The 12,509-nt window shown below is 35.9% G+C and overlaps 1 protein-coding gene across 1 annotated transcript; it reads left to right on the top strand.

Moving 5' to 3' along the window:
• Nucleotides 1-777: 777 nt before the first annotated feature.
• Nucleotides 778-2,958, top strand: LOC109208293 (3,7-dimethylxanthine N-methyltransferase-like). The gene is made up of 3 exons (XM_019371380.1): nucleotides 778-903; nucleotides 1,132-1,533; nucleotides 2,652-2,958. The coding sequence occupies exons 1-3, from the start codon at nucleotides 829-831 to the stop codon at nucleotides 2,907-2,909; spliced, it is 735 nt and encodes a 244-aa protein (XP_019226925.1). The 5' UTR covers nucleotides 778-828; the 3' UTR covers nucleotides 2,910-2,958.
• Nucleotides 2,959-12,509: the final 9,551 nt, after the last annotated feature.

The raw sequence follows: 12,509 nt of genomic DNA, 5'->3' as shown, positions 1-12,509 counted from the left end.
ATATATATATATATTGACATAATGACATTGACCTTGGGCTCGGAGTTTGTATGGAGTAATATATATAGTAGTAGCAAGTTGCTTTCTTTTCTTTGTTTTTTGAAATAGTTTTAATTTCATCAAATAAGTATTCTACCAAGTTGGCAAATTCTAATGTTGGTAAAGGTGAACGAGGCATAGTTTGAGGAGAAGTTTTTGGTTTATCCTTGCAACTAGTAATACTATAATGACCTTAATACAACACAAGTACTAATAGCATTAACATAAATAGTACTTAGTAATATTCAGTTATTAAATTCTCACCGACTATAGTCAACTTACCTTTTCTTTTTTTTTTTGTATTCTTTTTACAAATCAGAATCCATATGGCACTGGCCTTCTAATCAGAGGCGGTATTCAAATTCTTTTAAGTTACTGGGTTCTACATCGACAATTTTTACATAATTCGATGACTTCTTAAAATAAATACCGAATTTGGACAAAAGTTACTGGGTTCAGCCGAACTCGTATCAGAAGGGCTACCTCCGCCCCTACTTCTAATCTATATTCGTGCCGTGTAGAGCCATTAAATGGGAAAGCATCTATATTCCCTACCAGAAATTTCTTGCACTCACATGGTTTAAACCCGAAATCGCTGATAAGGGTGAAGAAATCTTATTCGTCCCATGATATCAGCTTACACGTGACCATGGTTAATTAATTGACTATACATTCAAATCTGTATGTTTATATATAGAGTTAATTACATGCTCTTATGCCCATATATATCTAATTAACTTCTAGTTCCTAGAACCCAACAAATTAGATCATTTGGCAGGGTTAAGAGAAATGGAAATTGAGCAAGTTCTTCACATGAATGGAGGGGAGGATCAAACTAGCTATTTCAACAACTCCTTACTTCAAGTTAGTCTATGTCTCTCTCTAGCATTTACTTTGTGTAAAATACTTTCCCTACCTAAAATAATCACGAGGATCATAATCAGTGTGATCTTATTATATATATATATATTAATTTTTTTTCCATATGCTTACATAGTTCGACCGAAAATAATGAATTTAGTTGAACTCACAGAACCCGTCATGTATATCTGCCAGTACTAATATTGCTTTTATTGGATTCTTGATATACAGAAGTTGGTTATACTTAAGGTGAGAGCCATTCTTGAAGAAAGCATACAAAGAATTTGTCATTTAGGGTTTCCAGAATGTATAACTCTAGCTGAGTTGGGATGTTCTTCAGGGCCAAATGCAATATTACCAATAGCTGAAATGGTAGAAATTTTGGACAAATTAAGCCAAGAACTGAATATTCAAAAGCCACTTAATATTCAAGTCTTTTTGAATGATCTTGTTGGGAACGATTTTAACACTGTGTTTAAGCTTCTGCCTAGTTTTTATAAACAGATCCAAAGAAAGAGAGGAGTAGCTTCATGTTTCATTGGAGCTATGCCTGGTTCATTTTATGGCAGGCTTTTTCCCCAACATTCTGTTCATTTGGTGCATTCTTCTTATAGTCTACATTGGCTATCTCAGGTTGGTCATTTTCCTTTGTTCAAGAATTGGTTAAAGGATTATACACTGACACTATAATTTTTCTTTTTACACTATTAGTATAGTTTAAACAACAAGAATATACCCGGTATATTCTCATAGTGTGGGATATCGGGGATAATATGTATGCAGATTTTACCACTACCTTGCGGAGGTAAAGAGGCTGTTTTGAATAGACCTTCGGCTCAAGAAAAGCAATTCACATCAGGTTTGAAAAAAAAGAATAGTATAGTAAAAAAGCCATGTTAAAAATAATGAATGCAAGAACAGTAATAACAACAAAATAATAAAGCACTAAGAATCCGACATAAGAGAAACAACAGGTTGTAATAGAAATCGAAGGCTACGACAAATAATATTTGTTTTTGTTGTTTTTGTAGCTTAATCATTTAAATTTAATTGTAATCACCTTGTAAGTTGTCTTGTATAAATAATATTTACATTATCTGTGCATAAACTTAAACTCATATATTTTTTAGGAGTTTAACTTGTATACGCTAATCGTGTTACCCTATCAAGTTATTTAAAGAGTAAAGTGGATTCGAACCACACAAGGATTTTCAGTCCAGCTGAGCTACCTGAACCAAGCTTCTTTCCATGGGCAATCTACTCAAGAGTTTAGGCCCCTAATTCGGTCTATGTCTGGGCTGCTGCCGTACTCAAAGGCGAGGGGCTCCAAAAGCGGCAGGATTCGAACCTACGTAGAAAAACTTCAACAGATTTACAGTCTGCCGCTTGTTTTCCGCGAATTCTATTTCAGTAGAGCATATGATGTCGATGGCCCGAGGTAGAGCACTCAATGGGCTAGGGTGGCCTCATTTCGCCTTACCAACCCCAGGGAAACTCCGAATACAGGCCTAGATCGAGTGCCATACAAAGAACCTTAGATAAGGGGATTCCTCCCATTGACTGAAGTTCAGAGTTAACCTTCCACAGAAGGCAATCTTCTGATTTATATGTTACTATCCATAATAACTTAATGAGTCAAATTACAGACAATTATGTGTCATTATTTCTTAAATATCATTCTTTTTTATATTATCGTTATATAAAAGTTAAACTTATTTTTTATAAACTTATTTTCTAACTAATAATTTCAGGTTCCGAAAGGGTTGGTCACTGAATCTGGTTTGCCATTGAACAAAGGCAACATTTACATAGCAAAAACCAGTCCTCCAAGTGTTCATGAAGCTTACTTGACTCAATTTCAAAAGGATTTTACTAATTTTCTTAGTATGCGCTCTGAAGAGATTGTATATTGTGGGAGTTTAGTTCTTACTTTCATCTGTAAAAATGATGAAGATGATGCTTGTGATTTCTTTCTATTTCTTCCTAAATTATCTTTTGATTCCATTTAGATACTTTTTTACTTCCGGTCTATATTATCTGTCGTTTAAGGTTTTTGTATATCGTTTCAAAATTTAGTAGTCCTGTTTATAAGAGTATTTGTCCAATCTTCGCTTTATCAATCATTAAACATCTCGCTTAATTAATACTATTGTAATAGAATAGTAACGGCTAAATTTGATAAAAAGGTAATAAATTAAAAGAGAACATAGTACTATCTTTTAATATTGATAAAAAATATAGCATAATGAGGTGTAAAATAGTGTGTATTTTGAGCACAAATGGCTGCTCACAACTTGAATTTTATTATTGCGAACTAAAGACCAATTTCTGTCTGATTATTCTTTACACTCAATTTTTTTCTTTCACCTCATACTCTAGAAAATAAACTTAGAGATGATTTAGTTTAACATAAAATATAATTTATTCAACAAATTATGGACCGGCTAAAAGACTGTTCTCAGCTTCTTGACATTAGATCATCTTGAACGATCATGATTTTTTTTTTTTTTGGTTGGCACAGGGGTTGGTTGAAGAAGCCAAGTTAAACAAGTTCAATCTTCCACTATATGCACCTTCTACAAAAGAAATAAACAAATTATTGAGAAGGAAGGCTCTTTCAAAATATTGCACCTTGAGACATTTAAACTCAAGTGGGATTCAAACATGGCTGATAATAGTGAGAAAGAAGCAATAATATTTGATGAGAAGAGTAAGGCCAAATATATAGCAGGAAATATGAGAGCAGTTCAAGAATCCATATTAGTAGACCATTTTGGAGAAGAAATTATGGATGATTTGTTTGAAAGATATGGCAAGAAAGCAATAGAGTACATGAAGAATGGGAAAGGCATTATTAATAATGTGGTTATGTCTCTTAGTAAACGAAACAAGAAAGAGGAAGGGAAATGTTGGAGCGACGGTAAAGTTATTTCCGTGTGACCTATAAGTTTAAATTCGAGTCGTAGAACCATCTATTAATACTTATATTAAGGTAGGCTTTCTACGTCAGGCCACTTTTTCCGACCCTAACAAAAAATAGAGAACCTTTCAAAAAGGAGTGCTTTTACCTCCTTAATAGATTTATCCGGCAACGAATCAATTGGACAATTAGATTTTAAATGTCGAATGGTTAATAATAATAGAGAAATTGTTTAAGTATTCACTTTTTATTTCAAATAAACCAGTTGTCTAGCTTGATGTGTTATTGTTATGATTACACAATAAATTAAAGATTGTGGAAATTGCATTTGTAATTAGTTTTATCATTCCTCTATTCCGGAGAGAAATTCAAAAATAGTCAAATTTACAAGTGGTCATTCAAAAATAGCCACAGTTTCAAAAGTAATTGAAATTTAGCCACTTTTCATGTAAAGATAAATCTGAACGAAAACACTGTTCAAAATCCGGAATAATATACTAGCATAATATACTGGAGTTCCAGTATATTATACTGGAACTTTCCGTGTGTTGGAGTTCTAGCATAATATGCTGGAAGTTCATACACAGGTGCATTGATCTCCAAAATATTATGTTGGAACTTTCCGTGTTGCAGCAAAATAGTGGCTATTTTTTAATGACTTTGCAAACGCTGGCTATTTTTGAATGACCAGACCGAAAATTGGCTAGCCCGTGCTATTTTTACTCTATTCGTAAGTAAAACATTAGCTACAAAACCAGATTCAACTAACCACAACAAATTTAAAAATAGCCAGATTTACAATTGGTCGTTCAAAAATAACCCAATTTCAAAAGTAATCGAAATTTAGCCACTTTTTATATAAAGATAAATCTGAGCGAAAACACTGTTCAAAAATATGCTGGAACTCCAGCATAATATGATGGAGTTCCAGCATAAGTACACTAGAACTCTAGCATAATATACTGGAGTTCCGGCAAGTATATTGGTCCAGTATAATATACTAGAGTTTGGAGCACCGGGGCTCCAGTCTCCAGTATATTATACCGGAGCCAGCAAAGTATACCGGTCCGGCATAATATGCTGGAGTTCATACACAAGTGCATCGAACTCCAGTATATTATGCTGGACCGGTCTCTATTGCAACAAAATAGTGGCTATTTTTTATTAACTTGGTAACCACTGGCTATTTTTGATTGACCAGTCCGAAAACTGGCTATAACGTGCTATTTTACGGCCATATGGGTCGTAAAGGCCCATGAACATTATATTTGGGCCTTCTGTTAGTCACGCAGACGAGATGGCAATATTTGTGGTTTCACAAACCCATATATCAAACTTTTTCATTCTTTTTGAGTTTGTGATATTACTATTTTATATCCATGACCTTTCAATCGAGAGCTCAGAGTGAATGGTAAGTATTTACAATTACCTTTTGCTTACATAGAATTAAGAAAATTAATTTTAGTGGTTATAATTTAAAATAAGAATATCACATAACCATGTTTAAGAGAGAAACGAATTATGAAAAGTATATATCTTGTATTCAATGATTTCATGTATGATGTGCAGATTAATTTTTATCAAGAGCTAATCCCCAAGGTACAAACTTCTTTTTTTATTTTTATTTTTTTATTTTTTACCATAAACATGTTCCGATACACTAATAAAAAGCGTCATTGATAAATAATTCAAAACGTAAAATTTTCTCCAGTTGTCCGCTTTTGTATAAGTTTTTTTTTTTTTTTTGATAATGAAGATATTTATTCCGCCCTGTTTTAAGAGTTATTATAAATTGGGACTTTTCTAGGACACAAAGTTCCTAGCTTGTCCAGTTCAAAAGTAGAAACAACAAAAGGGGGCGGGGAGAAGTACAACATAGGATTTCCAAAAAAGTTCGAGTTACTTCCATGTTTTGCCATAGCATCAGCCACTCCATTCGCTTCTCTGAAGACGTGAGTGATCTGAGGCTCGCTGCTCTAGTAAGCATCCATCTGCAATCAGTAATCAAATTTTGGTACGGGCCATTATCGTTAGTAAGCATGTTAACTAAGATACTGCAATCTGTTTCAACCATTAGTCGCCTAATGTTTTGTTATATTGTTATTTTTAGACCCTGTATAAGTGCAAGGCCTTCCATATATATGTTTGTAGCGTGGGGGGGTGGACATGTTAAAGCCTATAATCCAGTTGCTTTCCCAGTCTCTGATAACCCCTCCAATGCCACCCCTCCCGGGGTTGCCTAAGCTAGATCTATCTATGTTTAATTTATAAATTTCCCGATCAGGTGGCTTCCATTTTATGTAGATGGTCATCCTAGGGTTAGGATTCTGGAAAGACTCTGTTAACAACTTAAATTCCGTTGCACTCTTAACGATGTTTTTTAAGGATAGGGGAGATTTTTTGTTGTTAAAGATGAAATTGTTTCTGTAAATCCAGATGTGCCAAAGGGTAAAGGGGAGGATATCTGCCTTAGATAAGAATCTGTTGAAAGAGGATTTATTGTGGCAAAGGGGTTTCAACCAGTTATGCATAGTAAGCTCACTGCGAGGTTGATCCGAGTATTTGTAAAAAAATTTCAATTGGTCCCAAATAGGTTTTGAGTGCCTGCAATTAAAGAACATATGTTCCATGTCTTCTTTTTCGTTTTGGCAAATATTGCAAATGCTAGAGGTAATGATTTTCCTATTATGTAACATTTTGGAGGTGGGTAACCTGTTGTGGACAACTGTCCATAAGAATGACTTTATTTTACTTAAGGTATCCAGCTTCCATAACCACGAAAAGTCAGTCCAGTTTCCTTCTTCTTTTGACTGGGCTTTGATAATTTTGTAGGCAGCCTTCGTCGAGAAGGAACCATTAGGTCCCTCTTCCCAAGTAAATTTATCTACTGCCGGCTCACTTTGTTTAATATAAGTGCTGAAAATTTTTCTACGGATGGTTTCAGGTAGTTCGAAAGAGAGGGTATTGATATTGAAAGATCCCTCCACTAGAATTGAACTTAGGGATAGATTTAATTCATTGAGGGGCAGAGGCTCCTGAAATGAGGGAATGTAGGAGCCTCGAGTCTATGATCCAGGCATCATGCCAGAGGTTGATGGATTCCCCATTCCCTACTTCCCAATGTATGCCTTTTTCGCAGATTTCTCCTCTAATACAGATATTTTTCCAGATGTGAGTTCCTCCTTTTTTCTCTAGATCCTTCCACCTGGAAGGATTCATATTGATGTTATATCTGTTTTGAAGGACTTGAACCCAAAGAGATTGTTTTTCTCTTGCAAATCTCCATGCTAGAGTTGCATTGAATGATTGGTTCTTCCATTTGGCTTTATATAACCCCAGACCTCTTTCTTTTTTGTCCCTAGTTACTGTATTCCAATTAATAAGGTGACATTTTCTCTTTTCAGATGTGCTCCCCCACAGGAAGTTTCTTTGTATTGTGTCAATAGTTTTTAGGGTAGATTTTGGAAGGCTATATATTTGCATGATATGGTTTGGGATTGCTGCAAGAGTGGATTTTATTAGGGTAGTCCTACCTGCTGTGGTCAGGAGATTTACTTTCCATCCCTGCAGTTTACTGTTAAGGCTATCAATGATAGGTTGGAAATTTCTTTTGGATGGGTTTGAGTTCAGGATTGGGAATCCTAGGTATTTCCCTATTTCATTCGAGGGTTTCATGGATAAACATTGGCTAATGTATTCCTTGTTTCTGGAGGAGGTATTCTTGGAGAACATAATTCTAGACTTGTAAAAATTAATGGACTGTCCCGAATAGTTGCAGAATTTATTAAGGGAATTTATTATTGAATTACATCTTTTCTGGTTGGCTTCTGCCATTAAGATTAAGTCATCTGCAAAGAGCAGATGAGACAATTGTGGTCCTTTATTAGATAATTTGATGGGCGTCCATCTGCAGCAGTCAATTTCATGGTGTATCAGCCTAGATAGCATTTCCATGCAGATTATGAAAAGGTATGGGGATAGGGGATCCCCTTGTCTAATCCCCCTTGTTGGTCTAAAAAATTCCGTGCTAGACCTGTTTATCAGGATAGAAGTTTGAGTGGTCGAAATGCAGGACATTATAATATCAATCATATCTTTGGAAAAATTTAAAGATATCAAAGAGAATCTTACAAAGGACCATTCTATTTTGTCGAAGGCTTTTTCCAGGTCTATTTTGATTAACATTTTCCCTTTCTTCCCTTTAGTTCTTTTGAAGTAAGACACTACTTCGTTCACAATGATGGCATTATCAGATGCTCTTCTCCCTTTTAGGAAGCTTGTTTGAGTGGGGTGTATGACTTTTGAGAGTAGAGGTTTGATTCTATTAACCAAAAATTTTGTAATAATTTTGTAAGCAGTGTTGCAGAGGCTTATAGGTCTAAATTATTTTATTGTTTTCGGACTCTTACATTTTGGAATTAAACATATGTAAGTTTTGTTCATTTCCTTTGTCATTGATTTATTTCGAAAAGTCTCTTTACAAAAATCAATTAAGGCATTTTTTGTTTCATTCCAGAACTTTTGGTAGAAGAAAGGGTGGAGGCCGCCGGTCCTGGCGCTTTATAAGGTTTAAAGGAGAAGACTGCCTGTTTAATTTCCTGTAGGTCAGGTTCTATGCTCAGTTCAAGGTGGTCCCTAATACTGAGAGTAGTATAGTGAGACATAGGCGTTTGATTAATTATAGAGGAAATATGACTAGTTGTAAAGAGATTTTGGAAAAAATCAGTAATTAACAGGATAATCTCCTTTTGGTCATAAAACCAGTTACCCCCCTCATCTCTAAGGCTAAGGAGTCTATTTTTTTTTCTACGTTGCATTGTGGTAATGTGGAAGAACTTTGTGCTTGCGTCCCCTTCATTTAGCCATTATACTCTTGACTTTAGCTTCCAGAATTCCTCTTCTAGTTTTAAAAGACCATTAAGGTCTTCTGTTAAAGTTGATTCCAGGTCTCTTAGAAATTGACTAGTAGAGTATTTAGGAGATTTCTGAATCCCGTTGAGCCTAGCCAGCGTAATATCTTTTTTATGGAAGATATTCCCAAATGTAGTTATGTTCCAATTTTTTACTTCTTTTGTGAAGTTTTCAATAGTCGTTAGAATAGAGCCATTGACGTTCCAATTGGCTTCTACAAGAGGTTTAAAGGTGGGGTGTGATAGCCACATTGATTCTATTCTAAAGACTTTATTATCACGGGGCGTACTTTTTCTTAATTCGAGTTTTATAGGGCAGTGATCCGAGTACAGTCTGGTTAAGTGTGTTACTTGGGCTTCAGGGTATATATTGATCCAGTTGGTGTTTGCCATATACCTATCTAATCTTTCCATTATTATTGACTTTGATTTCTTACTTTTATTGGACCAGGTGTACTTTGGACCTTTAAACCCTAGGTCTAGGAGTTCACAGTAGTCAATACAGTTTATGAATTTGGAAACCCTATTATTGTTGACAGGTAATCCTCCAAAATTTTCATTTGCCCCTGTCACTTCATTAAAGTCCCCCGTGATTAACCAGGGGCCTTTAAAGGAGTTTGCTACTATTTTTAGGTTGTTCCATAGGATACTTTTTTCCTCTAATAAACAACTAGCATAAATAACTGATAAAAGCCATTGGTGTGGAGAATCATTTACCTTTACCATGGCGTGAATTTCCTGGTCAGTGCTTGCTACTTGATCTACTGTCACCTCTGCTTCATTCCACATCATAACCATTCCACCTGAGTTGCCCTGAGCTGCAACTTGAGTCATTTTTGTGAACCCAAAGTCCACCATTAAAGCTTGGTGATCCCCTAATTTTGTTTCTAGTAGGGCCACCAAAAAAGGGTATGTTATAGTCTAACATTGATCTAAATATCCTCCTGAACTCCTCATTGCCCGCTCCCTTGCAATTCCAGATTATAACACTCATCGATCTATTTAGGGTTTGGGACGTCTCTACCTGTGCCTACCGTGGAGTCTCCTGGAGTGGACTCCCCCATGCCATATTGTCTTGGTTCATCCAGTGGTGCTCGTATAGGGTTGGGATTATTATTGTCCCATACTTGTAGATTCCCGGGGGACTTTGAAGAATTCTTATATTGATCGAGAATTTCCTCAAGTCGTGCGGGCAACGTAAGATGTATCTTTTTTCTCTTCTTTCCTTGAACACCAGCGTCTTTGGGTCCCTTATCATGCCGTACTCCACTCGTTTTGCTGTCGATGATCCTTCCTCGTCTTCCCCCTCTTCCGTCTGTGTTTGAGCAAGTGCATGGGGACTGTTTGGTGCTGCCACTGTAGCTGTGTTTTGGGCAGCTGCTGTTTGCATTTGGTTTGTGTGTGGTATTGGATTTGTGTGGTTGTTTACATCGTGGGCTGCCTGGTGTTGCTGGAAGTGTGTTTGGATTAGGGGTATGGTTTCTTGGAACAAGGGGAGTTGCATGCTCAACCCTATAGGAGCAGTAGGAGTGGCTCGTGGTTGTCTGCTCCATGGTGATGGGTGAATCCCCAAGGTGGGGTGGGTTGGGGGAGGCATTTGGTTGTTGAACAAGGCCAGCCATGGGTGGTTTGCCACGTTGTCCAGCCCAATCCTCAGCCCCTCCGTCACTATTTGAGCAAGGTAGCTCGGAGTTTCCAGCTGAATCGTGTTGTCTCGCCCTTCCAACTGGAGATTCAAGTTGAGGGAGAAGCCTGTCAGTCCGTATTCCAGCCATGACCGTGGAGCATGATTCATTGGTAATGGTGGTGTTGTGTAGATTATTGGCTCCGGAGGGTTCATGGGTAGGTATGGTGCATGGTGTGCATGGTGAGGTGTTCTTGTTTGATTTCTCATCCAAACATTCCTCCTGTTCCTATTGTATCTGCGTTGGTAATTTGTGTGATGGAATCTGGCCATGGTTCTGCTCTTTTGTTTTTGGCATAATGGGAGATGAGTGGTTGGATGATGAGGGCTTGTTTGAGTTAGTAGATAAATAGTTCAACTTGTTATACATAGGGGTTTTGTATAAGTTGTTTATTGAATGATCCTCTTTTTATTTTTCTTGCAATTAATGGACCTTTTAGATACAGTGCAAAGATCCTTTTTTAGAAAGCTGAAAATGCTGGGGGATTTATAGTCATACCCTATATTTGTGTCACCTTTTAACCTGTACCCTATTTTTAAAAATTATTGATTAGGTAGCCAGCTGACAAAAAATCCGTAATAATATGATGATTACACCCCTGTCAAATTTGCCTTCTTTTCATTGCAAAAGCCTTCCCTTTCCCTTAATTTTCGGGTAAAAAAGGAAATGGGTAAGAGCGCTAGTACTTCTACTCCTCTTGTAGTTTCAAGCACAAATCAAGAAATCAAACCAAATACCCTACAAGTAGAAAAGAAGAAATTAGAGGGACGAATAGTGAGAAAAGAAATATTTGTTATCAAACACAGGGATTAGCCATGAAGGGTCCGTATGTTCTAAAGACTCAAAAGATAATGTCAAGAAAGCAGCTGAAATGCCAACAACAGTAATGGGGAATCTGGCAAGAAGAATGCTACTATTTTTGCACCAGCACCGTTGTTTATCCGAAACTTCAGTCTAAACATGCTGAAGTTATTTAGTTAATTTGATAAAACTTCAGTTTAAACATGCTGAAGTTATTTAGTTCATTTGCGAAAATTTCAGACTAAACATGCTTAAGCTTTTTAATTCATTTGCTAAAACTTTAGACTAAACATGCTCAAGTTTTTGTCTTGCTTAATGTAATTTTCTAATGAGTTTTTGCTAATGCATGCTGATGTTATTTAGTTCATTTGCTAAAACTTCAGACTAAACATGCTTAAGTTATTTAGTTCATTTGCTAAAACTTCTGACTAAACATGCTTAAGTTTTTTAGTTCATTTGCTAAAACTTCAGACTAAATATGCTTAAGTTTTTTAGTTCATTTGCTAAAACTTCAAAATAAACATGCTTAAGTTTTTGTCTTGCAGTATGTAATTTTCTAATGAGTTTTTTCCAATGCATGCTGAAGTTATTTAGTTCATTTGCTGAAACTTCATACCAGAACATGCTGTAGTTTTGTCCAGCAGTCTACAGTTTTGTCAATAGTCCTGAAGGGCAAAATTGTCTTTTTAAAATGCTTTTAACAAAAAAATGGGTATGGATGCAAACGAAAAAATAAAACGGGTATAAGTTAAAAGGGGGCGACCAAAAAGGGCGCCCCATGCAATTTTTACGCAAATTTTATGAGAAAACGTTAGACTACAATCCAAAATTTTATAAGTTACCGCAAATATTAGACCACAATATAATATTTCGTGCGCAACCAAAAATTACATGAGCTAGTATTAGATCCAAGCCTAATATTGTTTGTAAGGAATAATTTTTCAGGAGCTATATTTGAACATTTTTGAAAAATAGGGATAAAATCGAAACAATGGCCTAATTAGGGACATCTGCATAAATCGAAGAATTAATCCAAATAGCAATTCACCGAATCATTGAAACTAAAAATAGTCGGTGGAGGTATAATATATGTATTATATGTGTATAATCAATATATACTAGTATATATATATGGCTAGAAAAAGTAAATAATAAATATGACCGGTTATTTGTGTAAAATGCTTCTAAAATAGGACATATACTATTCTATTGGGCCGAAGTCAGAAACCCTTACCACACACTCACCCAAAGCCCAATTACATCCGCTTTCACCATCATATAAATATAACCAAA

Source organism: Nicotiana attenuata, unplaced genomic scaffold, assembly GCF_001879085.1.
Source record: "Nicotiana attenuata strain UT unplaced genomic scaffold, NIATTr2, whole genome shotgun sequence".
NCBI classification, from domain to species: domain Eukaryota; kingdom Viridiplantae; phylum Streptophyta; class Magnoliopsida; order Solanales; family Solanaceae; genus Nicotiana; species Nicotiana attenuata.
Note: the sequence above shows the minus strand (reverse complement) of the source record. Positions and strands in the feature narration are given on the sequence as shown.

Bases quoted from the DNA above. Each gene is read 5' to 3' on its own strand.
- LOC109208293 (XM_019371380.1), top strand. From the start codon at position 829: ATGGAAATTGAGCAAGTTCTTCACATGAATGGAGGGGAGGATCAAACT. The intron at 904-1,131 runs GTTAGTCTATGT...CTTGATATACAG, and splicing joins TCAACAACTCCTTACTTCAA to AAGTTGGTTATACTTAAGGT. The intron at 1,534-2,651 runs GTTGGTCATTTT...TAATAATTTCAG, and splicing joins GTCTACATTGGCTATCTCAG to GTTCCGAAAGGGTTGGTCAC.